A 25,655-nucleotide genomic window follows, 5' to 3' on the forward strand; every position below is an offset into this window, starting at 1 on the left:
TCAAATATCATAGGAAATAAACATACATATTTATAGATAATGATCAAAGACATAGGTATATATATATATATATATATATATATATATATATATATATATATATATATATATATATATATATATATAAAACTAAATAAAGGGTTTAAATACATTTATGCTGCCATCTACTGGTAGAAAGGGTAAACACCTTTACTCTGCGTCTCCTCAAGAAACAACACAATACGGTGTAAAAATAAATATGAACGCTAACTGCAACAACTCTGCACACAAAAATGTCTTTGATTAAACTATATTACTTTCATATAATCCTTATATTGCCTTGGCTTTTATTTTTGACAGATTCGTATCCGGTCACCTCCCTTGCTTTACGTCTCTCTTTAAAAAAAAAAAAAAAAAGAATAATTTTTTCAAAAAACAAAATCGTCTCGTTAGTTAAATTTGATCCTCTCGTATAATTTCGTTTTGGGATTCAGACGGAAAACAAACAAAAAACATTGTATTTCTGTATTTTCGTTTTTTCAACAAAACTACATCAAACAGACGATAAAGACGCACACGGACCGGATACCGTGTGTATCCTCCTTTAATCTCTCCAGCTGTTATCTCTTTGCTGGTAACGGCTCGGGGATAAAGAGTTAAACGCGTCCGGCCTCTGCGGCCTGTGATTGGCCCGCAGCGGCGGCGCTGGGACGGGCAACAAGTCTCCGCTCTGCGCGCACTGGAAGAGTCACTTGGTGGAGCAGGCTGCACAGAGAGGAGACGGCCGTTACTTTTTTATTTTTATTTATTAGCATATGGGAATTTTGTTGTGATTTATGGAAGCATCCGGTTTGATTCCGCTTTTGAATCCGTTATTTTATCTCGAATACAAGCGCGTGCTGGTCAGTTAGAGGTCGGTGAAAAGTCGACCGCTGTCACTGATTCATGGGCTCAACACGGACTTCAGCTACAAACATCTCTGTCAAGAGGCTGACACAGGGTTGACTTCATTCATTGAATATCCAGGTATGTTATCCACATATTTATACTGCCCCCCCCCCCCTCTTCCCCCAAATTATGTTCCTATTTATTTGCATGCTTACAAGTGAGGAGCATCAGTGATATTTTACGATGAGCAAAGATACACGGTTAGCTTGGTTATTTAAATATTCAGACGACATATAAAGGGGATATTACATTTACCAGGACTTCTTCAACTTTGCAAGGGTCTGTCTGGGAGTGAGTGTGTGACACGGAATAGTCTCTCTTTCAATAGGTTTTCAATTATTTTTTCAATATTGATTTTAAAATGAGTTCATTTGGGGTACATTTTAGACCCTAAAGTGTAACTGCAGTGTAGTTTGGGAACCACTGATTTCAACTACATAAAAAACAGCAACCATACTTTCTCTAAATCCTAGGGTATGATATGCATATTATCCTCCATGTGGCTGGGTCAGTGATCATGTGTTTCTCAGATTTAGGGGACATGAAGTTGTCTTTGGACAGTATGGGCGTCCTGAAGATCGTGCTGTTCATCTTTGAGGCGATTTTACTGACTGACTGCGCAAGAGGTAAGAGTCGTTTCATAAACGTTCCTTCTTTCTTTCTTAAAAAAAATACTGATGATACCAAAATCACAATTTCTATGATTCTCAAAAAAACAACTGACACCATTCTTTAAATCCTGGAAGTAACTCAAGTTTACTAGCTGGTTTCATGTGAGCGTGAAGGAACTCTCAGTGGGCTCTTCACTTTTTCACACCGAGAAGTAAGAGACGGAAAACTAAGAACTAAAAAAATCTCTAAACAGGGCCCAAAATCAACACCGGGCAGGCGAATGAGAGAGGGCAGGCCAACCCCTACCTCCAGCTTGTGTGTGTTTCAGTCATGGCCGAGTGTGTGTGTGTGCGTGCGTGCACATTCACTACAGCTAAACCAAACAAACATCATCCATCAGCTTCCCAGGGTGAACAAACACAAGTTAGTGTGAGAGTCGAGCTCTCCTGTGGCTGGCCAAAAGACTGACTCGCATCTGTGTGTGTGTGTGTGTGCGTGCGTGTGCATTAGTTTTTGCGTGTCTTTGTGCGTGTGCATGTGCGTGTTCATGACTGAAACGGTGAGTGGAGAGTAGAAGACTGACCACAATTCACTGCACTGTTTATTTTGCCAGTATCAATACTTTTCTTTACAAGGACAACTTACAGTGAGGTTGTCAACAGGTCATGAATAACTGTCAAGACAATTTCTATGATTTCATCCACCATCTCTGGCTACTGAACCATTCTTGATGCAATCCAGCAGCATGAGTCAAAGACCGAGGCAAAACTTCACTTTAATGAGAGAAATCTGAAAGCCAGACACATTTCCCCTGAAGACTGGCAAAGCAAACAGACTCGACTGCGCTCTCTTTTCTCTCCCGCTCAGCATGGAAGTGAATTCAAGAGGCGTCTGATAGGTATAATACCTGTATGTAGATATCAGGGCTCAAGGTTGAGGGGCAGGGAGGGGGGCGGGGGGGTTGTCGGCGGTTGAGAAGGGGAGATTAGATCTGGGGGTCTGCAGACAATGCCTCATTCACAGCGTGGCAGCCGTGCCTTCACGGCACGACTAACCCAAAAGTAAACAAGACGTGAAGGCTAAATAAGATTAGACACGCAATTTTGTAATGTTCACAGATTAACAGAATGGGAAAGAGAAACCCAAAGAAGGATCCAAATGGACGATGAAGACTGGAGGTCCAACTGATACAATGGAAGACAAAAGGGAATATTGTCCAGCCAGTTTTTCATGATTTCTCAGAAAGTGGTTGCAGATGCACAGACAGATTGACCATCAGCAGATATGTAGTTGGCACTGAGATGATTTTGAAAGATGCTTGACTAGCTGTGAAGAGTAAATTGTCCACAGTTCTCCCCCCAGCAGCTCCCGGTGTGATACAGTGAGTTCTGTGTTACAGTCCAAATGCAACAGCTTTACTCTGACAACCTGTGAAATACAGTCGGTGGGTTTTGACTCGAAACGTGTGCTGTTACTTTGCTGCTAAAGCCAGAAAGGCTATAAAACTGTTCCTGTAAAATTTAACAATGTATGATAACATCTTTGACAAATGTAAATTACATTTTAAAGGACAGGACCCCTTTGACTTATGTGGTAAAGCAGTAAAAACACGTTGTAAGTGTTACTTTACTGCTGTTATCTAAACATTACAAGCAGCACACCAGAAGACAGTAAGTTTGGGTGAACGATTTTAAGCCTGTTGCTGTCAGTCATCAGGCGACATCTGACCCCGGACCCCCTGCCCACACACACATACAGACCCTCCCTCTCTCCACTGCTACGACTTTGCGACTGGCCAAGCAAGAATTATTTCTTAAGACCTCCCTAGGAACCCCCGCACTTCCTCCATCCCAACACCTTCTTTCCTCCCCCTCTGGTGCTCTGCCACCCCCAGCAGCTGGAGGAGGTGCTCAGTGATGTGTCCCAGCATAGCCTCTAATGTGGTGACAGGCCCGGGGACCACTGGGCTCCACTCACTGAGGAATGCTGCAGCCCGGACATATGGATCTGCAGAAATGCACCCTGGGAGAAACAGAGAGGCACCAGGTGTCTCTGCTATGCACAAGAACTAGCTAACCATTCGCACACACACACACACACACACACACGCACACACTGAATGGTACTGTTTTGATGCGTTTTTTAATTAGAAACAGGCAACAAATGCAGTCGTGCCTTTTTGTGCACGGATGTGACTCTGTTTTATTTCCTATTTTCAAAACCGCACACGTTTTCTTCACCTCTCGAGGCGCCTGGTGAATGTTTAGAGTTTGCAAACTGCTCTGCAACCTCGTTGGAAAATGTACATTTTATAGCAGAGTTACCTCATAACAATAAGGTACTATGAGATACATTGTATGCCAAGGGCTTTTAAAATCACGAGGCTATTTGGCTCCCAGACAGTTTTCCATTTCCTTTAACCGTAATGAGGCTAGTTACTCAGTAAACAAATGCCCCAAAGTCTAAATAGCTCCTGAATAGTAAGAAGATGCAACAGTGGTGTTCTGGCTCGAGGGCCAAGCTGGGGAGACTGAGGGCGGGTTGTGAGCTTGGATGTGCTGCTGTGTAGCATGTTTTCTTTGTTTCTTTTTTTTTCTTCTTACAATCCTTGCCCAGCTAGCACTTGAATGCCCCATTGAGGTATTAGAAATCAAACATCACTCGTCTTCTACTGTAATCCTTGCGGCTGTTCAACGCATCACCTCAAACTTTCTGTTTGCCATTGCAGTCGCTGCCTGCCACCCTTATTGACACACGTCTCCCTTCTTTTTCTCTTTGCATTTCCACCCGTTTACTACCAGCGTAAGTCGAAGGAAGTAAGTTAAGTTAATGTGCTGTCGTTAAAACAGGCATGAGCTGACCTTTACTCTAACCCAGCCTTTCTCAGCTCACCGTACCCCCTATTTACTGAGCCTGGGTCCATTTGTGGAGAACAATGGATGGATTATTATGTGCAGCGGTCCCACCAGGTTGGACATAGCAGCAGTAATTCACTTTAAACACTCCTCATCCCTGTGGACCGGACTTGTTTTGCAATCTATTAGAAACTCACAGTGGACGGGGGAGTCTTTTTACTGAGGCGCTGCCATTTAGAGGTGCGTGTGAAGAAGTTACGAGAGTGAATGAGCGCTGCTTTCGTGCATCTGAATATATGTGTGTTTTATTAAGCAGGCTGGAATGACCCTGAGAAAAATCATGATAATGAGACATCCAAGGAGCACTGGGCAATTTGGAAAACCTCAGCGATAGACCAACAACTATTCCCACTCAACCTCTTTCTCCTCTAATCCAGGTGGAGCTAATGTTCCTGTTGCTCTGATCCCTCTGTTTCTTCCACGGAAATAATGTCTGCCACCATTTCTTACCATCTATCGGCATACACCTGCTGACCCCTGTCGGCTCAGGATGGAAACATTCGTTAAGAGGAATGGGTCTTCACCCCTCCAAGGGGGAAGAAAAGGAAAGGGCTGTAGCTGTGATAAGTACTCATAATGGAGGTCAGTCGGTTAGTTTACTTAAGCAGGGGTCACATAATCCCTGTGAGCAACACTTCCACTCATTGACGACTTTAATGGACCACTTCAATTAGCATTCATGGTGGAATTTCAACAAGGAATCGTTCCGCTTTTCAGTGTTTGTCATTTTCAGCTGTATGCTAATGCTTCAATGCACATGAGGAGAATATTCCTCTTTTTGTTCAATTATTTTTTAAAGAAAATCCTATTTGACTCACTACGAAGGTCTGTGTGTGTACAATGCTCATTAGTTTGTTGGGCAGTTGTACTCTGGAAGTGTTTTAAGACCACACACACTCTTCCTGCTGGCTGAATGGATTTGGGTTCAGTAAATAGGAATTCCTTTTTTTGCTCCTGTTAACCTTCACAAAACTTATGGAGCTGCTCACAAAGTGCACGCGGAGGTGCCAGGCTGTCACCATTCAGATGATAATCAACTTCCTGGCCTGACTTGCAGGATTTACCAGACGTATGAATAACAGATTTGTGTTAATTGACAGCTGTTTGGTGTAAATAAGCATCTGATAATACTGGACACTGTTTGGACTCCACAGTGCAGGCTGCTGTGTTACACCCTTTGCCAGAGAGAGAGTGACCTGAGTGACTGTAAGCTGGAAGTAGGTGGGGGTGAGGGTGGGGATCCGCCTCGCTGGACCCTTACAAGTGACCTTACAATAACATTACAGTTCCACACAGTGGGAAGTGTTTGTCTTGCGCAACCCCTCTTTCTAACCCTTCTTCATTTCTGTAGTCCCGGTCTGTTTTCTCTTTTTCTTTTGAGGAGCCAAGTTGTGGAGAGAGACGCCCGCCTCCTCGTCCTCCGACCTCCTCACCGTTTTGTGCTTCACAGCTGTTCACTCAGTCACTTTAGTAAGTAAAATGATGAGATTCCAATTGCTCTCCTCTTTCACCGTTCAACAGGAGAAGTTGATATAGTTTTCCTGTAGATTTGAACTTGTAGATTTATGATGTGGACCATGAAAGTGTATGCAGCTGCAGGCAGATGGTGCAGAAATCAAAACTTTTCTTCCACTTTTATTTCTTCTCCCTGTTTCTCCTTGTTTGTCCTCTAGCATTGGCTCCCGGTTTTATCTTCTGTATTCTCCTTGGTATTGACCAACGTTGCAAAAACAAAAACTACAAAAGATGTCATGACAACCGTTTGTTACATCAGGAAAACATATCTATATGTATTTGTAGCTGTATTTATGTGAAGGTGGCCATGGGATGTTGCTTGGACTGAGCAGGTCTGGACTAGTTCAACAATTGTCACTGTGATGTTAGTGAATAAAAGAGTGATTTAAACTGCAGAAATATCATCTGCCACATCTTACTGTATGTGCTTGTTTGCTGTACTTGCCACAGCCTGCTTGAATCCGTGCTGCTGTAGCCTCATACTGACTTATCAGAATACCAAATCCGGCAGCCAGGAAGTACCTGTTGTATAACTTGATGATAAGCTTCCTGCCTTTTCTTTTTGTACTCCTCTGTGCCATCAAGTCTTTTATTTTGAAGCAGTTCGGTGTTAATTCTCTTTATCATTTGATATCAGAAGTTGCGTCGAAAGGATTCTGAACGTTTTCTCTGCTCCGCTATCTCCTGTCAGCGGGGGTTTCATTAGAAATCACTTGTTGTTCTGACAAACTAACCTCACTAACACACACACACACACACACACCAACCCTGCCATGCTGCAGTTAAAAGGTTGATTGAAAGTTATGGTGGTGGCAACAACGATGGCTGGCTGAGCCTGAAGAAAGCCGAGCCAGGGGACAGCTGGGATAACGAGCTCTGAATGAGGCCACCGGTGCCTTCGACACACACCCCCGGACCCTCCTTCCAGTTTCTGCCATCCTCCCCTCCTCGATCCCCCTCTTTCAGTTCACCTCCGATGAGCTTCAATGAGACCCCACATGGCTTTGTGGCTTTTTCACTTCCACTTTGTTTTTCATTAGCAATTCTTTTGAGCGATTCTTTGTGCATTGTGCCCATTGATTGTGGTTATAGAGAGTCGGGTCCAGGCGATTGCGTGTCACAGTATGTCAAAATAGGAGTTTTCCTTGCGAGCGGATAGGCTGTCATGATGGAATTTGCTTGCACCCATTTCCAGCAGCAACAGTCTCTCTCAACACTGGAGGTGAGACAAGGAGGTAAAGAGGCCCTGATTTTTCATTCAGGGGACTTCTGTAATGAATGGAACAATATGTCCCCGCTTTGACTTGAAGAGTGGAATGGGACATGGGGGGAAAAAATCATTTCAGAAGCAAGGAGTATACTCTGTCATATTTTATAGCTATCCCAGACTGGAATTCTGCACCATGCAGTGAAACTGATTTGATTTCCTCATGTACAGGGATGTGAGTTTTGACCTGGGATCAGCCCCCAGCCTGAATGTACTTTGAGTTAGAGGCTTGGCTGATGGGGGCACTGCACCATTCATACAGTTATTCTATGTCTAGATTCAATATTAGCTGAACTTACTGTTCATTTTGTTTATTTTTATCCATGCTGGTAAAACTTGGGATGTCAATGTCGGTTCCACTTTGGTCAGGACTGAAATATCTCAATCCATCTGACTTTTCTTCCAGTGCCACCAGCTTGTCAAATGTTTCATTTCTTCCGTGAAATATTTCAACATTTGATAAGGGGATGCAATGATGTAACAGAAGTCCTTGCGACGGGACATTTATTCTGGTCATCCGCCGCCTGTTCCTGTGCAGGTCACCTTGGTAAAAGAACCGGGTAGCTCAGCGCGGACGGTTGATGAACAAAGAGAGAGACAGTCGGACTGGCAGACGTATAGATGAGATGGATAGAGGGCAGTGACCTTTGTGCAGCTGAGTAGTAAGGAGACCTGGGCAAGCACTGAACAAATTGTCACTTTGAAAGGGTGCGTATCACAGCACAATGACAGCTCCACGGTGACAGATTGATTTCAAACAATATTCCCGGATTGTCAAGAGGCCCCATTGCTGTCAGTGAGAGCTTTGCCAGTTCCTCCACCCCGTCCGTCTGTCTCGCCTTGCCTCTCCCCCCTTCTCCCCGCTGTGTCTCGTCTCTGTCTCACCCGCCTTTCTATTTCCCTCACCCACTCCCCTCCCTCCCTCCTGCTCTGTTCTGAATCGCTCCATTCTGCCCAAACACTCCTGCTACATCGCAGTCTGTCAATGGCCCTCCTGAAAAGACCTTGTTGACAAAGGCGCTGGTGTAAATCGCTTCCCAGTGTCATGGAGATTGGCTGATCCTCAGACTGTACGTTGGTGTCGGGTTCCTATGATGAGGGGCACTCAGTGCCAGGCTCGGCCATCACCATCATCATCACACAGATGTGACCACAACACGCACAGAGAGACACACACATGTCTGCTGGTGACAGCATGTCTGGCTTGAAACAGTCCTGTTTACAGCCTGCCAGTCAGTCGAACATCAGACCAACGCAGAGCGACAGTGGCTCGACTTAATAAGACATCTGTATCTCATTCAGCACTTCCAGACTGGACTCCGACTGTGTCGACCGTACACATTGAGCGAAGCGCAGGTTGGGTAGTTAGTTTTTTCCCACTATGGAATGCAGGAGGGTTGAAGTAGGAGGAGGCATGCAGGGAGTGGCAGGATGCACCTCACTGTTGACTGATGGAGGCCATGAAACAATATAAACAGAGTTCTCGTTGTGAGGAGATTGTGTAGCGACCCACTGGTGTTTTCTGTCCAGTGAGCATGCTCTGGACCCGTGGTTCCCAATGTTTTTAGCGAAGAAATGTCTACTTGTGTCCCATTGTAATGTGTTGCATAAGTAGCTCTTGTTTTTGCCATGGTGGAATGCAACTAAGAATATTTACTCAAGTACTGTACTTAAGCTATAATCAGTCATTTTGTTTAACTTTAAACTTCTACTACTACATATTGGAGGCAGTTATTGTACTTTTTACTGCATTTATTTGACAATATTAGTTACTAGTCACTTTGCAGATTCAGATTATTAAAACGAAATAGAAATTAACTAATACATTATGACGTTTTATTAAGTAGTATTGTAATCTTTAAGTATAAAGTACTTAATATGAGCTTCTCGTTTGCCGCAACATAAAGTGATGAAAACATTAATGCATCAATATTTATAATCCAATGATAAACACCTACCATAAATATATTATTTTAAATGGGCCTTTCTGTGTAAGGAGTCCTTTTACTTTTGGTACTTTAAGTATATTCTGATGTCAATACTTTTACTTTAGTTACATTTTGGTTTTGGACTTTTACTTGTAACAGTGTATTTTTACTCCGTGGTATTATTTTTACAAAAGTAAAAGATATTAGTACTTCTCCCATTACTTTGGCCTAGTAAACAGTTTAATCATAAACACGAGAAGAATACCTACAAAAATATATCAAGTATTGGCACTGAAACTTGGGTATCATATCAGCGCAGTTTCACTAATTGTTTAGGCGTGAATTGGTAAAACAGTGGTTCCCCAACTGTTTGACCTTCTCTCCTTGTGACAGTTGTGTGCACCAACAATTATATTATTTGGAGGATTAACCAATTTTAGAAAAAAAAGGCTATCATACTTTTTGGTTACAAATGTAATCTGTCCTATATCAATTTAATAATTGTGTGACCTCTCAAATGTATTATGGGATCTATTTGAGGATCCCTAACCACAGATTGGAAACTGCTGTATTAGTTTAAATAATGTTTAGTTCCTACTCTCCTGTCTCAGGGCCCCTCAGGAAGATGTTGGGAAACACTGCTTTGGAGGAAAGAGTATGCGATGAAGTACTAATCTAAAGTTAGGGCTTTAATCTTGGCCCTTTCATTTCTGTGTGTGTTTGTGAGAGGGAATAAGAGACAATACGCAGGCGATCCAGAGCAGCCAAACATGTGTTAGCGTTCACACAATCTCCCTTTCAGTGCCAAGTGGTCGGCCCATCTCCAAACGTATGAGGCAGACAGTGATAAACAGGTGCTCGTTGGTACCCTGCTCTGTACTGGAGAGAGAGAGAGGTCTGTTTGAGTGTGTCATGTGGCTGAGGCTGAGCCCGGGCCAGGGAGTGGGGTGTGAGATTGTTGGGATTCCTGGTTACTGCCGCCTGGGCCCACCTAATCCCCCTCCACTCCCCCATGCAGCCCTCCTCTCCTTATGAGCGGTGTGTTAAAGGAGGCCTCTCTGCCATCTTGGCCTCTGCTCCCTGCCACTCTCGAAATCAACCGTGCTCCGTTTAACCCTCACCCTGCTTCTCTCTCCTTGGCTTGATTGTCTTTCTCTCGTCTCCTCTGACCCCTCTTTCTCTTTCTCTGCCTGTCTATCTGGCCTTTCTCTGCCTTCCCAGCCTCCTTCCTGCTGCCTCTTCGCTGATAAGTGGCCCTAAGCACACACTCAGCCCCTGTGTGTGCACCGGGCCTTAGCCTAATGGAGTGAGATAAAGCGACCAGAGTGCCGCTCACTGTGAGCTCTTTTTGATGGGGCAAGACCAGCGACTGACTCACATTTGCATGAAAAGTTATGCCAGAATATTATTTTATTCACCATTCCCACAGAGTAATTGAATGGCTTATTGTTTCGTAGTAATATAATATGTATTGTCTATCCCTCCATTAAAAAAAGAGAAAGAAGAATATACCCAACACTCTGTCCAGTGGTAGATCAGGTAAAACAAATTGGAAAAGCAGGCTACTATTCCACAGTAACTCAGATCCACTCCAAAAACATTGTATGAAAGGCCTCTATTAATTCAAGTTAAGGACTTTCCAAAAGAACTCCTTACTTTTCCAGGCTTGTGGAAGTATGGAAAACGATGTAGTCCCTTATGGGAAGTCCTGAATGAAAAGGGCTTTTCATATAATCAAGTCGAATCAATACGTTATAAATGGAAGATTTCTCACAGGAAATAGTGAGCTGTGAGCCACCTGGATACTTATGTGTTAATGTAGTGAGCAAGTGATGACCTAAACAATAACCACGTTGACTAAATCTATGACCTTTGCTTTTACCTGAAGGTTAATGTTATATTTCATAAAAGTGCATAATGTTTTTACATTGAGATCAGACGTTGGTTTCAGGGAAGGTGGATCACCTCTGTATGAATGATGACCAATGGTCAGAAAAATAACAATATGTCTCCAGTTTGTTGACAAACAAACACATATTGTTGTCGAAGTGATTTATTTTGGGTGGAGCTGCAGACAGTAGCAAAGAGTCTACAACATGCTGCTTTTCTCTGACAGAGGCAGCTGGGGCCGGGAGAAGGCAGTCGAGTCTAATGAAATACAGCAGCTTAGAGTTCAAAGACTCCACAGTAGGGCCTGTTAAGGGAAGGCCGCGTGATGGAGATGTTTCCAGAAGCTTTATGATGCTGGAGTAATTTCTCTGTTTCTTTCCTGTTCTTTTGATGAGGGGGTCGACAGGAGCCTGTTGTTCAGAGGCCATTAGTGAAGGAAGCAGATTCACTGCAAACAAGCAGATAGATCGACTGGAGAATCTCATTCTCTTTACCTCTTTCTTTATATTTCACCCCCTCCTGCAGTTTCTCTCTTCCCTCATGTCACCCAATAGCTCCTCCTGTACCATTCCCACCACCGAAGCGGTTGCTATTCAGCCCACATCAGATGGTGCCGAAGAAAGAGCCATTGTCCCTGCTGGTCTTACCCTCGCTCTTATCTATTGATTGGAAAGCCGAGAGGGGAAAATAACAGGTATTGATTACCACACTGGGTGACGCTGCTGGGCAGGACGTCTGGAGGGGTAAGAAAAGACGGCATTCTTCACCCTTGGCTACCCCGCTGCTGTCAGAACCGCCTCCACCGCCACTCCACATACCCTGTCCCCTCTCACCCTGTCACTGCCGCCTCCTCCCCTCCATCCCTCACCTCACCTCCTTTCTTGATTTGCCAAGGTGGCTCTCCCCACTCTCTTTCTCTCTCACTGTTTTATGCCGATTTTGATCTCTGCTTGTGAAATGTATAGCCATGTGCAGCAACAGGCTTTGAACAGAAGCTGTGGCCTTTCACACACTCCCCGAGCCGTGGAGTCTGCCTCACCTTTCCTCTTCACCCAACCCCTCCAGTCTCATGCAAAGTCACTGACTCTGGATTTGGTTTCTCGCTTTCATGTAGCTTTTTGTGCATTTCCTTTAACTTCCCTCATGTGTTCCTTGAACTTGACTTTCTTCTTTTCCATCCATTTAGTTGATTGTATTGTTTAAGTGCTCCTGAGGTCTTAAGAGATGCATGATAGAGTATTTCCCTGGAAGCACAGGCTCCATTAAATGTCCTCTCTTCTGTTCGAGGTCTGTCTGTTCTTGTACGGTCTGCTGAGCTAACACAGTGCTGGTGAGTAGGAGGAAGCATTCTCCAGCTTCTATCTGTCTCTCTGCCTCTTATCCTTTATGTAAATACTGCATATTGAAGACACATTCACTGAGATCAGTGTTTATCTAAGTAAAGAATCACTACAGTCTGGCAGTCTGCAAAAGCCTTTTGATGCACAAGAAATTCTTGCAGTTGGCTGGAGATTAAGGACCAACTCCTTTTTATTTGAAGATGTTTACTGTGTTGTTTGAACAACTATGTGCCGTATTGGGCGGCTGGTGTTGCGTGCATTATCGAGTTGCTCTCATTGCGGTTGGTTAAGTTCCAGGTGTTCGCTATTGGAGAAGCTGTCAGCAGCCAAGCCAACCCTTTATTGACATGTTTGCAATGACTAAGACCGAAGCACTTTGTATGGGAAGAAAAATGCATGTACACATCATTACAAATCCACAGGTGTTTTGTAAAAAACAAAATAAATGAGGAAAGGGGTGCCAGCACATCTGAACATTACTCAAGTCTGGCAGCCTTTGTAGTCTGTTTTTTGTATTTTGTATTCCTTCTTCTAAACATATTTCCATTCACGGAGGCCTGCACGTCAGATCAACAGATCATTAACCCGCTCACAAGGTTTTGTAAAAATGGCTATATTTACTCTGAATCACAAGAATGCCTTCTATTGAATGTGCCCCTTTCTCTTAGAAATAATCCATCACCAAATTGAGCAAAGAAAAACAGAACTAATTCTGAGAGTTGCCAGGCCTCCTCCTCCTCTTCCTGCACTATGAAAGATCCCATTCACACATGAAGCTTGACTATAATAAGGACCGCCGTACCAACGCTGTAATACGGGAAAGCCCATATGGTCATGTGTATCATTTTCCCTTTACAGAGCAGCTAACAATTCTAACAATTTAAGTAAAGTGCTCTGAAACACGCACTAGTTTGTCATAAATCGTAGATTCCCATTCATCACAGCCTCAGTAGAGGACCATAATGTTTAGTTCAGCAACCACGAGAGAGCCTCAGAAGACTGAAGTAAAAACAGCGGAGAAAATTGCAGCCATGTTTCAATAAAGCAGATAAGGCAAAACATTTTGTTACAGAGGGCCTCTGTGAGGTAGTTTTCCGAGCTTTCAACTCCAAAGTTAAAATAATCTGTCCTTGAGATGGAGGAGGCGGAGGAGGAGAGTCACTATTGAAGAAAGGATGGTGGTCATGCACACAGCACAAATACTTATTAAGTTATTCAGACGATGTCCTTGATTTCAGCACCTCTTCAAGCCTTGTTTTTCAAAAGGACTTCAAAAGGTTTTTAGAAGAGCGGAGATGGAGGGAGGAAATCATGTGTTGCACATTCCTTGCACTTAGAGCAACATTCAAGTTTTTCTTGAGACGGCCTGAATAACCCAAATTCAAGATCACATATACTTTTATTACAATTAAAGGAATAGTTATTGGAAATAGAAGCCTTTTCCCCAAAATGTCAAACTATTTCTTCAATAATAGTCAAAGGGCAAAATTAAATATGTGATATTTAGTGATAAACTTAGTTTATAGAAGATTTAAAAAGAGATATATCCCTGCTATAAGGAAGGGGTTGAGTGTACAATAAGTGTCAAATGTCCTACAAACAACACTGCAGACAGGTTTTGTCCAAGTGCACCGTTGTATATTTTAGCAAATGGGAAAGAGAATTCCCATGTCTCTATTCATTTTCTCAAAAAGAATATAGCTCAAGAAATGTTTAGTTTTCAGAATGTTTAGTTTGACAGAAGCAGTGCCCATGCTGGGTCAAGGTGTTTTGACATTTCGCTTCAGCTAAACCGTTGACATAAATCAGGCCTCGCCAGTCCCCTCCGTTAAGCCAGAAGGAGCACATGGCTGTGTAGCTTGCAGGACCACAAGTCAGAAGAGATAATTGAAGCATATATGTTCAAGATTTGGCACACATGTATTTATGTTTTTACAAGGCGATTCAGTGTTGTATGATCAATTCAGTCCAAATGAGCCCCAAGCCAACGCTGTGACCTGTTTGTGTTCCTAGAGCAGAGTCTGTACAGTCAGACACTGAACAGTGAGCAGCTCTGTTCTGCCCTCTTGGTAGCAGAGGAGCGAGACATGTGCCAGCTGACAACAACCAAAAAAACAAAACAGTGGTTGCGTTTTCTCCACAGACATAAACAATGACACTTCCAATTTCCTGTGCATGCAGTGGACCAGGAAAGGCCGTCCACAGAGAGGAAGGAAAGCTCTGAGTTTGTGTGTGTTCATGCATGGTAGAGAAAAAACATAGAAACAAGAAAGGAATGAGGTTTTTATTGGTTTGACGCTCGTAAGTGTCACTTTTTTTCCCACTTTGGTTTGTGTTATGACTAAATATGAGTGAGTCCAGTTTTTTTAAGCAGCGAAGGTCACCAATGCAGCAGTCCAGATGTTGTACCTGCAGCTGAGATACATCTGTCTGCAATGTGATGAATAAAACAGCCAGATGGAGTTACCTGTGTCACCTACCCCCACAGTAGCCCCATCAGTATAATGATCTTCTTGTTTACCATATGTGTGAACTGCACCAGAGGAATTTGACTGTGTGTGTGTGTGTTTGAGCGTGTGTATATGTGTTGTGAAAGGCCATGTGTACTTACCCTCCTCTTTGTTTTTACTGCTACCAAACCAGCCATTTGTTCTGAGGCACAGACTGTGTTCTTTTGAGGGCTTTTGGAGCTATAGGCTTTGGTGGCATTTCCTTCCTCTCTTCCTCTTTTTCACTCCTCCAATCTCCAGTTTCTCTTCGGTGTTCAGTCTGCTCAGTAATTCAGGATTTGTTTAGTTTTTGGTGGGGAGTTAGTTTTACGCTGCGCGAGCAGCGGCGCAAGCCTCCTAACACCATCACAGAGTGTTTTGGACCGCTCCACTTCACCAGATCTGAGGGAGCAGACCTGAGCCAATTAAGAGCAGGGAGAACAGGCTGCTGTCCGTCTCACTGTGACCCGCCCCCCTCTCATCGCTTTGATCTCTTGCACGCAAAACCAGAGCCAGAGCACTTTACCCTCTCTGTGCAGGCAGTGGACGACTGAGCTCACCCAATTATAACAATCTGGTTTCAACGTTTCTGGGTAATCAGACAAAAAGATGACAAATTACCTCTGTCTCATTTTATCTGACCACATCCAAGCTGTTTTTAGAGCGGTTTCTAGTCAAGTTCATAGGTTCATTCCAATACACTACTTTAGCCAAGCTGCACACTAGTTTGTCACTTTGATAGCAAACCCATTCAATTTTGTAAAAAAAAATTACTTTGTTGGATATGAAGAAGGCTCCTCTTTGACCAAACTGAAAAAAAAAAAATGACAATGACTGCATCCTGCTTGTGTTTTTTTTTTTTTTTTTTCAATGACATGGCTGATGTTAACACCCCATTGTTTTACCTACCACTTAATAGGTGAAAAAGTTAAAAGTGTTGTGCTTTTCAATTGAGACTTTGATGTGGTCTCGTTCAGTATTTCCTAAATTGGGGAAACAAGAAAAAATAATTGTAATTAAAAATGTAGTCTTAAACAGCTGCTATTTCAACTCTATCTATAAAAATGTGCGTAGATGTTCACAGATGTATTTCTATCAATGAGCTGAACAGAATTTCTGGAGTTTTTATTGCCAACTAGAAAGAATACATTTCTGCAACAAATCGCTTTCTTTAGAATTTGTTGTGCTCATTTATTTTTTCTTGTGGATTTCAGCGAATTGTACTTCTGACGATTATTAAAACGTAAAAGAAATTTGAAGTTGAAAAATCCCCCTTTGACTGAACTGGTCACTGACGTGGCATGCTTTAAAAGAATGCTGTGAATTTCAGATCTAGTTTCAGCCTGACATGAATACAATTTTTGGGAATTACTGCATACTTAAAGAAATGTGCCACTATAATGTGGAATACCTTCTAAAGATATTGCTATCGGCCACGGAAACCCATTTTCAATGTAATTTTGGGCTGATGATATAAAACACTATATATAATATGAAACCATATGAAAAGTTTTTTATTTTTTCCTCACCATTATTGTGTTTGTGTATCCTCAGGACCTCCAAGGGTGTCTGAGAAGGTTGCTCATAGACAGATGGCCCGGCTTGGGAGCGCCATTAAGCTGCCGTGTCCAGTGGAGGGAGACCCTCCGCCCCTCATAATGTGGACCAAAGATGGGCGCAACATCCACAGCGGCTGGATCCGTTTCCGTATACTCCGCATAGGCCTGAAGATCAAGGAGGTGGAGGCAGATGACACGGGGACCTACATCTGCAAAGCCACCAATGGCTTTGGTAGCGTTAACATCAACTATACCCTTATCGTCATCGGTGAGTGCAGATGGACTTTGTGTGTATCACATTAGAGAGTTTGTACAACCGGTTGCTCTGCAGGTGCCTGAGATGAGATCGTCTCGGGTTGACGTGTCACTCTTGTTAAAAATTCAAGCTCGATTCTGCATCTATAAAACATGAAGTCGTATGGTAACTAAAACCAGAGACCATGGCCGCGAGTCACTCCCCTGATTTGTACGATCAGACCGCATCATCTTCAACACTGGTGTTTTTATGCCATTTTTTTTTTTTTACTTTCCTGCATTCAAAAATCTCACAACAGTTCAAATGTTAAAAGACAGCATCGCTCACAGAGGTCGAGGTCTAAAACAAGTGGATTTATTTCTTAGTGGTAGATCCTCTCATCCAATGTATGTGTTAAAGCCCCTACCTCTCCCTGCCCAAAGTCAACAGGGGTACAGGATATTGTTTTATACTACTTCATCCTCTGTGACTCATTGGATCTCAAGCTCTTCCTTTTCCTTAGGCTACACTCTGTGGCGGCAGCTCCGCAACAGGACACACATTCAATGTAATAGTGTCGGTTTGTCTTCAGACTCTAACGCAGCTCTTGAATGGGGCCTGGAGGATTTAGCCACAGTTTGACCCAGTGTGCTACTCGTTTGTGCATATGCATACATGCATTTCCTCTGCACCAGAGCAGAGCATGATGAATGAGCGGAGTGGAGCGTGAAGGCTGTGTTTAGTCTAATTACTCTAAGATGCCTAATTAGGGCCAGAGTCCGTGCTCTCTCTCTCTCTTTCTCTCAAGAGGAGCTGCAGCCTGGTATTGTGACAGCCAGGCTTCAGAAGAAGAGCCGTAATCAGGCAGATGTGGAAAACACAGAGCACTTCCGAAAGCAGGGCTTTTTGTAGTAAAGCATGCTCATGAGTTGGGAATAGTCTGGACCAAAGTTTATTTTCGGGTCCCCCTCAATGGGATGTTTCCAGTGAGTTCAAAGAGAGGGTGTCTGCTGATTGTGCTGAAATGAAAGGTTGGAGATGAAGGCATGGTGCCAGCTATAATGTGAAGGTTCATACTACAGTTGAGCTATAAAGTATCAAAGTCAGACATGGTTGTCTGTGTCTACATTGCACTTAAAAGGCATTCTGAGTTTTTATATACACTAAACACATCTTTGTGGAACACATTCAGAATCAATCATGTGATGGATAACAACCAACATGTCAGTTTAAGTTTGTTTCAAGGCTCTGTTGATTGAATACTGTCACAATCACGCATTTGGATTTGATGCAGTCGGTCTATTTGATGTTTTTTCACTGCAGAAAGTAAATGTGTATTATTTCAAGTGGGGAGTGGAGCCAATGTGAATAGAAATTTAAAAAGCAGCGTCATTATTACAAGACATGATGTAGAAAATAAATAGAATACACTAGAAAAAGCAAGGTTTTCGGAAGATTTTTGTCTGCTCATTGCTGAAAATTCAAAGTTTGAAATAGCTGAATACAAATACTGTAATAACTAGAATTAGTGCTAAAAGAAGAGTTTAATTTCAAATGTAGACACTGAATGAAGTTGAAGTGAAAGCGTGAGAAGCAGTCGAAGATTCAGTTGAAGTTCATGCACTGAAAGGAGTTGAAATGTCAGACGAAGACAAGGACGAAGAGTACGAGACAATTTGACTTGGATGTGTCTTGTGAAGTAGATGTCATGGATCATTCGGTCAGGAACTGTTGCATTAAAAAGGTCTGTTCATGACTAACACAGGATGCTATCACACTTTCTGGTGTTGGTGTTGGTGTTGTTGTTGTTGTTATTGAGCAACATTTTGACCTAATTTCTGCTCTGCTTCTGTTGACCTGTAATTTTCCAAATAGTTACTTTGCCTTTGTCTGAACTGTTATAGAGATGGAATAATACCTCAACATCTTGTTTCGATTCTGAAACAGATGGTTCAGATAAAAGTGCAAAGACTTCTTTTAGTTCATATAAACCAGGGGAATATAAATTTGTACTTTGTAAGCAAACAAGGGAAAAGGGATCTGCAGAAATTCCCTGACTACTAAGATCTTGTCTTTTTTTTAAATACAGTTTTTAAATAAATAGTGTACATGTACATGGAATTTGTTTTGGATTAATAATTATTAATATTGATTTAAAGCGTGAGAGATCGAATGATGTTTTTGATAAATTAAAGCCACCTACACACACACACACACACACACACACATATATATATATATATATATATATATATATATATATATACACACACACAACACACACACAATCAGCCAATTCATCGCTGTGATAGATAACCATTTTTCCCTGTGGTGTGTTTATGCGACAGATAATTTGTCTGGTTTGGCTTCTGCTACGTAAGAATGAAGACTTCTATGAAGACAGTTTAAGGCTGATGTGATGAAGCTGGAAGGGATCTCCAGTAGATCAGTTAAACCTGACTGCATGCGTTGCTCCCACTCGGTTATTACCTAAGGAAAAAATGCTGTTGGAAGTACAATCATAAGTCTTTCTTGGAAGCATATTTCCATGAGATTTTCATCAGTGTTTTTTTGCCCTTTATGGAGTTACCTAGAGACTTCCTGGCCGGACTCTTAATCCTGATCTGGTTTATTCCTTTTCCTAGTTGTCCTCTGGTGGTGGAGAGTGCATGCCAGATCAACCTTAGCAAGCCCCCCCCTCTTTCTGCTCTCTTGTCCATCATCCCATTATGCACTGGCGGGCCTTCAGCCCAGCGTTTGTTTTTATAGGTAATTGTTCCATCAGGGCTGCAATGCATTCTGGGTGCCTTTTTGCCACAAAGATCAGGGGGCCTCAATGTCAAAATACTTCCAGGATTGAGCTCAGCTTAATATAACCGAATAGTCTGCAATTATCATGAGCAACACTTTCCATTAACATTGAATCACCTAATCGTACCCATTTGCATTTACTTGCATGCAGTTAACTGTAGTGACTGGAGGCCTATTGTGTTGCTCGAAGAGATCAGAGGAGAGAGATTGTTGATTTAAAATGCTGTAAATGAGGGATATCTCCCGGCATAGCTCCACATACAGTATCCATCATGTCATTTGTTTTGGACCACAGAGTAAAAAAGTAAGAAAAGCAACGGCATCGGTTATAGTTGCCGATCGGCGGGAAAGGGGTCAGCGAAATCTTGGCAGCTGTTCGAGTTCACGGCCCAACGTGGAGAGCGTAACTTCTCTGCCTGGGACCCAGCAGAGAAGCCCAGCAGAAGAAAGATAGTAAGATAAAGAGACAGCGAAGGCTTGGGAGGGTGAGGGGTTTTGCAGGGTGATGTCAGGAGGGGGTGGGGGGGGGGGGGGGGGTCCACTTCAACTGGAGAGATATTCCTCCTCCCATCTGCCAGCGGACAGCCTGTCCTCCCCTGAGCTATCTGAAGAATCTGGTCAGTCAGTGCAACATGGCGCCTCCTCAATCCCTCCAGCTGGCTGTTTGGGCCCTGTTTGGGGTGGTCTCTTGACAACTGGCCCCAGCACCCCCCCAGGACAGACTGATGCATGCAGCAACCTCTCTGTCCTCAGCTGCTCAGTCTTCGGCAGGTTTCATATTAGTATTAACATGGGATTGTCATATTAACATTCACAGCATTGTATTTTAATGTTTATGTCTGCACAGATAATATATTACAGAGCTGGCGGTGCTAATTTTTCCTACATGGAGATTTGGGCTCTCGCAGCACATATTTCATTTCGCTCCTCTCTGGAGACGTTGTCAGTCCAACTGCTGGATGAACTGCCCCGTGTGTGACTGATTACGTGTGGTAGCTGTTTGGAGTCATCCTGAGTGTGATGCAAGGCCACTGCACATAACTTTCCCTGGACAATGTAATGTCCCCATCAACATCTGGAGCTCATTGTGACCTCAAATCATCCAGCCTTTTCCTGTGATTCAGCTGGCACAGGAGGCCAGCAGAGAGAGTGTGTAGTGAACTGTTTCCTGTGGCTGGATTTGTGAATGAAGAGGGAGGGGATGGCGTCCGGCTCCAAACACTGTATTGAGACCATGAATGGATTTAAGTTGTATGGACGGTGATTGAATTTTAAACAATTTTGATACTTTTACTTGCATAAGCATGCACTTGAATCATGACTGATTGAATTTCCCTTTGTGTAACGAAGCTTGAATTTCATACCGTGCATAAAGTACAAGGGTATCTGTTCCATCACTGATTCCGTAATAAGTTGCAGCTTTTACGTACTAACACAAGAATGGGCCTCTCAGTAACTCCTCATTTATCTTACAAATATAACAATTATATGATATATACCTTGCCTCTGTCTGCAGTGTAGTGAGCTAATATTGTGTAAAGACAATAGTGGCCAGGGATAGCTTTAACAGAACAGCCATATAAAGGGCGCCATTGTTCCCTAGAATCGCCTAAAAGTAGAGAGGAAATAGATTCAGGAAAAAAACAGTCAAAAAGAAAACCCCGGCAGTGTGGGACCGTGTTCTGTTTGGATTGGGAGGTTCAGGAACCGGGAGGAATGTGGAGAGCCCAAGTGAGCAACAGAGAAATATGTCTTCCAGTAGAGGCTGTTTTTTAAAGGAATGGGTTATTATAGTTGGCCAGTTAAACCCCTTCAAATAGCCATGACATCATGGCTGGGCTTGGTGCTGCAGGGGACAAACAAAGGAGGGTTTGTACCCAGAGAACCCGAGAGAGCTTTGAGGGTTTCGGGGGGACTCGGAGGGAGGCAGAACGAGGGGGTTAGAAGTCACATCTGGCCTCTTTACCTGACCCAATCAAACCTTGAGAGAAAAAATCCAACTTACGGCTGCACTGAACTCGAAATCAAAAAATGGTAGAAAAGATACAGAACTGGAGAACCCCTAAGAATGACTTAGACTACTTTATCTAATGGAAAGGGACAAATCAGTTGTATCATATAAAACCATTTAACAGCAGCCCTTCTTTTAATAATAATCTACTCAATGTCTCTTCTTTACAGAGTGGCAAAAATTGGCGAGGAACCCGATCTGCTGTGTTAATTCATCAATGCTTAACTCGAAAAGTCGATATGCATCACAAACCGTCATTAGGTTTCACTCATTATATTTTCTCTAAGCCCTGTTTTAGCTCCGCTGCATGATGTCAGCCAATGACATAAACTCCACAGCTGTCTCCTGGAACGGGGCTTATGAAAACTGATCATATTACTACCAAATGTTGCAGAGTATGACCTGAGCATGCACCCCGCTCAGAGGAGCCTATCTATAAATGCTAAATATACTCATATAGAGCCAAGAACACTTTGCTGGCCTGTTGGCTGCGTTGGGTCGCTGCCATGAGAGTGACACTGTTGACAATTAAGGATTCTAATGGAAGACTTTACAAGTAGCAATATACCTTCAATATCATATGTACACTTTCTTTTATAGTGCCATTTACACTGGAAAAAAGTTGATAATACTTTAATAGTTCAATGCTTTCTATTAAAGTCAATGCATCATACATCTGTGTTGCAACATTTCCTTTATCTTCACTGCAAAAGAACACCTGGCTGTTCGGTTTTGCTATCAGCTGTTGACTAACTGTTGTCCTGCTGTGCTAACAGATGACTCAGGTTCGGATAAAACTGGAGCCGCGGCGGCTGATGGAGCAGAGTCTGACCTGGGCACTGATGGCTTGTCAGATAAACTTGGTAAGAGCTCTGTTGGCATGCTGTCAGTGGTGCAGTGGTAAATTCACCAGACGATACCAGTGGTTCTGCATGTTTTATCATGTTTACTACAAATCACATTGAAACAATTAGCAAACTATGCTGCTGTCATGTATCCACTGGAAAGTTAAGTAACTAAATGTTTCCCTTTATCTCCCATATAGTGCGTCCACGCTTCACCCAGCCGCTAAGATGAGAAAAAAGGGTGATAGCTCGTCCTGTTGGCAGCTCGGTGCGGCTCAAATGCACAGCCAGTGGAAATCCTCGGCCGGACATTGTCTGGCTGAAGGACGACAAGCCGCTGACGGAGCAGGAGGTCGGCGAGGGCCGTCAGAAGAAGTGGACTCTGAGTCTGAAGAACCTGATGCCAGAGCACAGCGGCAGATACACCTGCAAGGTCTCCAATCGGGCTGGGGAAATCAACGCCACATATAAAGTTGAGGTCATACGTGAGTATCCCCACAGAGAGGCTGAGCTGTACGCATACCAAACGTATTCACCTGGAATATGAATGCCAACAGATGAGGCAGAGATGATTCATTTAAATGATTACTGCTGTTTGTGTGGATCATTTTGGGGTAAACGTAACGCTGTAATGGTGGTTACTAATTTGACCAAGGAAGAACTGTAACCTTTAAAAGAAATCTCCTCTCTGGTCTACCTACTCCTGATATCTGAGTGCGATCAGCAGGTCTCATTCATATGCTTGCTGCATGGATGAATGTGCTTGTGTAATCATGTATATGAGAAGCATATTGAGGAAGCAGGCTTGAGACTGAGGCTTGTGCCCTGGTGTTTGCACAGGGGGGAAGATGGAGAGAGGGACTGTTCAAACTCAGGGACCCTCCACCCCAATCTGGAGCTGATTAACGGCCCAGCTGTCTGCCAGACCCCCCACCCCCATCTCTCCCATGAGAAATGTGTGCTGTACAACCAGGGAGTAAAGAAAGAGAGGAAACTAATCACATATACTTCTTATGTACATGGTGGTATCCCCCCTCTCTGTCAATTATAACTTCTAAGCCTGAGGCTAATACTGGAATGGACAACTAAGACCCCTTCCACCCGCAGAAGGTCTGTCATGTGAAATAAATGTCTGTGTGTGTCTTGACTGTTTTTCTCTGTGTGTCCATGCAGAGAGGACAAACTCCAAGCCTATTTTGACTGGCACTCACCCGGTCAACACAACGGTGGACTACGGCGGCACCACGTCGTTTCAGTGCAAAGTGAGGAGTGACGTTAAGCCGGTCCATTCAGTGGCTCAAACGCGTGGAGTCTAACGAGGAAAGCCGCTACAACTCCACCATTGAGGTGGGAGACCACCGATTCATGGTGCTGCCCATGGGGGAGGTGTGGTCCCGACCCGACGGCTCCTACCTCAACAAGCTGCTCATTACCCGCGCCAAGGAGGACGACGCTGGCATGTACATCTGCTTAGGCGCCAACACCATGGGCTACAGCTTCCGCAGCGCCTTCCTCACTGTGCTGCCAGGTGAGGCCTGGGCAATGTCGGTTTAAAGTGCAGCTCACAAGCATACTGCAGAGAAACAAATCGGCAGCTTTGAACACAGATCTGTGCTATCAGTTTGTATATTGCATGTGGCTGTTTATTCTAAGGAGTGACATACCTGTCAGCAAAAAGTACTAAAGAGGACAGGTGCCAACAAAGCAATGTTGTCCTGTATTATACACATTATTGATATTTTTGGACTTGTGTGTGTTATTCTCCACCAAATCTAAGAAAACCAGTTAAATTCAAGATGCAGTCAAGCTATGGATTTGTCTTTTTTAAGTTTAAGAGTTTTGCATTTTCTGTACATAAACTCAAGGATATTGATGAAGCTTTAAGCATTTAAATAAAATTACGAGTTGATTAATCAATTGGTCAACAAAAAATAATCAATAATTTTGTCAGAAATCCCATAGTCTTCCCCAGTCGTGGAAGTATGGAACTCATCTCGGTTCAAATGTTTTTGGACTGATCAAACCTTTTATTGACTAAATGCTGAATAAAAAAAAAATCAAACAGATTCATTGATTGTAAAAATGATCATTTGATTTAGGCCATAAGCACTTCAGCTGTGCAATAAACAAATTCATGGCAACACTGAAGAGTTGCAATGTTTTGATTTTTCTTTGGTCCTTTTCTTTTTCCAGACACAAAGCCTCCCATCATGCCCATGTTCTCGCCAACCTCCAGCTCCCTCCCCTGGCCTGTCATCATTGGCATCCCTGCTGGAATAGTGTTCATCTTTGGCACAGTGCTGTTGTGGTTTTGCCAGAGCAGGAGTGGTCCCCCACCCAGTGCTCCAGCTGCAGCTGCACAGGTACTGCAGAGCTCCCACCGGCTGCCGTATCGAGAGCGGGACAGGGGCTGTGTGGCTCCGTCCTCCAGCTCCTCCAGCCCAGACAAAGACTGCATGAGCTCCACGAACTATGAGGAGTACCTGGCACAGCAGCAGCTCCTCCTCACCCAGGGAGGACCAACAACCCCCCCTAAAATCTACCCCAAAATCTACACTGACATTCACACACACACTCACTCACATGTGGACGGGAAAGTACATCAGCATCAACACATTCATTTTCAGTGTTAGCCAAATATCCCCCACGAACTGCTCCAGTATCTCAGAGGGACAATAAGCTCTGGACTTAGTTGCTGCTCCTGAACGGCATTCACCCGGCATTATTCATTAGAGACTCTTCTCATTGCTGAAGAGTGTGCATGAAGAACAGCAGTGGCCAGTAATACACACCTTGTGTTTTTACATCCAAACTTCCATATTTGGTGCTTTTTTTTTTACCTGTCAGATTCTCACACCACTAAAATCCATTAATCCTTGTTGTGCACTTAATACAAAAAGGACAAGGACATTTTTGTGTGCGAGTTTAATTACAGCTATTCAGGCCAGCTGAAAGGTCTTCCTCAGCAACTTTTCCTACTTGAGGTGTAGCTGAAAATGGAGGTGAGGTTTTACCTTTCACTTATTCAGCTGTTGGAGCGCAGCCTGGTAAATAAGACAAAAATGGTACTCAAGATTTTCAAAAGGGCTGGTTTTGAGCCCTACTCAGGTAGTCTTGTGTTTGTTAAATATGCATAATGTTTGTAACGCTGACCACTATCCTTTACCTTTCTCCAGCCCTCACTTTTCTTCTCTGGTAAAAGTGATCGAGAGTATACTGGTGGGTTTTTATAGCTTCTTTTTTTTATGGCATTCAAACCTTGCCTAAGACTGCAAGGGGTGGAATAATTGCATTTCCATGTTAACTGAATT

The 25,655-nt window shown here is 43.3% G+C and overlaps 1 protein-coding gene across 1 annotated transcript; it reads left to right on the plus strand.

The window, feature by feature from the left end:
- Nucleotides 1-782: 782 nt before the first annotated feature.
- On the plus strand, nt 783-25,201 carry LOC117751505 (fibroblast growth factor receptor-like 1). The gene is given in 8 exon segments (XM_034563416.1): nt 783-1,005; nt 1,458-1,553; nt 16,438-16,710; nt 22,276-22,362; nt 22,545-22,829; nt 23,518-23,630; nt 23,632-23,872; nt 24,538-25,201. Coding segments are annotated over 7 exon segments (1,524 nt in total). The 5' UTR covers nt 783-1,005; nt 1,458-1,468; the 3' UTR covers nt 24,978-25,201.
- Nucleotides 25,202-25,655: the final 454 nt, after the last annotated feature.

Source organism: Cyclopterus lumpus, chromosome 22 (genome assembly GCF_009769545.1).
Source record: "Cyclopterus lumpus isolate fCycLum1 chromosome 22, fCycLum1.pri, whole genome shotgun sequence".
Taxonomy (NCBI): Eukaryota; Metazoa; Chordata; class Actinopteri; order Perciformes; family Cyclopteridae; genus Cyclopterus; species Cyclopterus lumpus.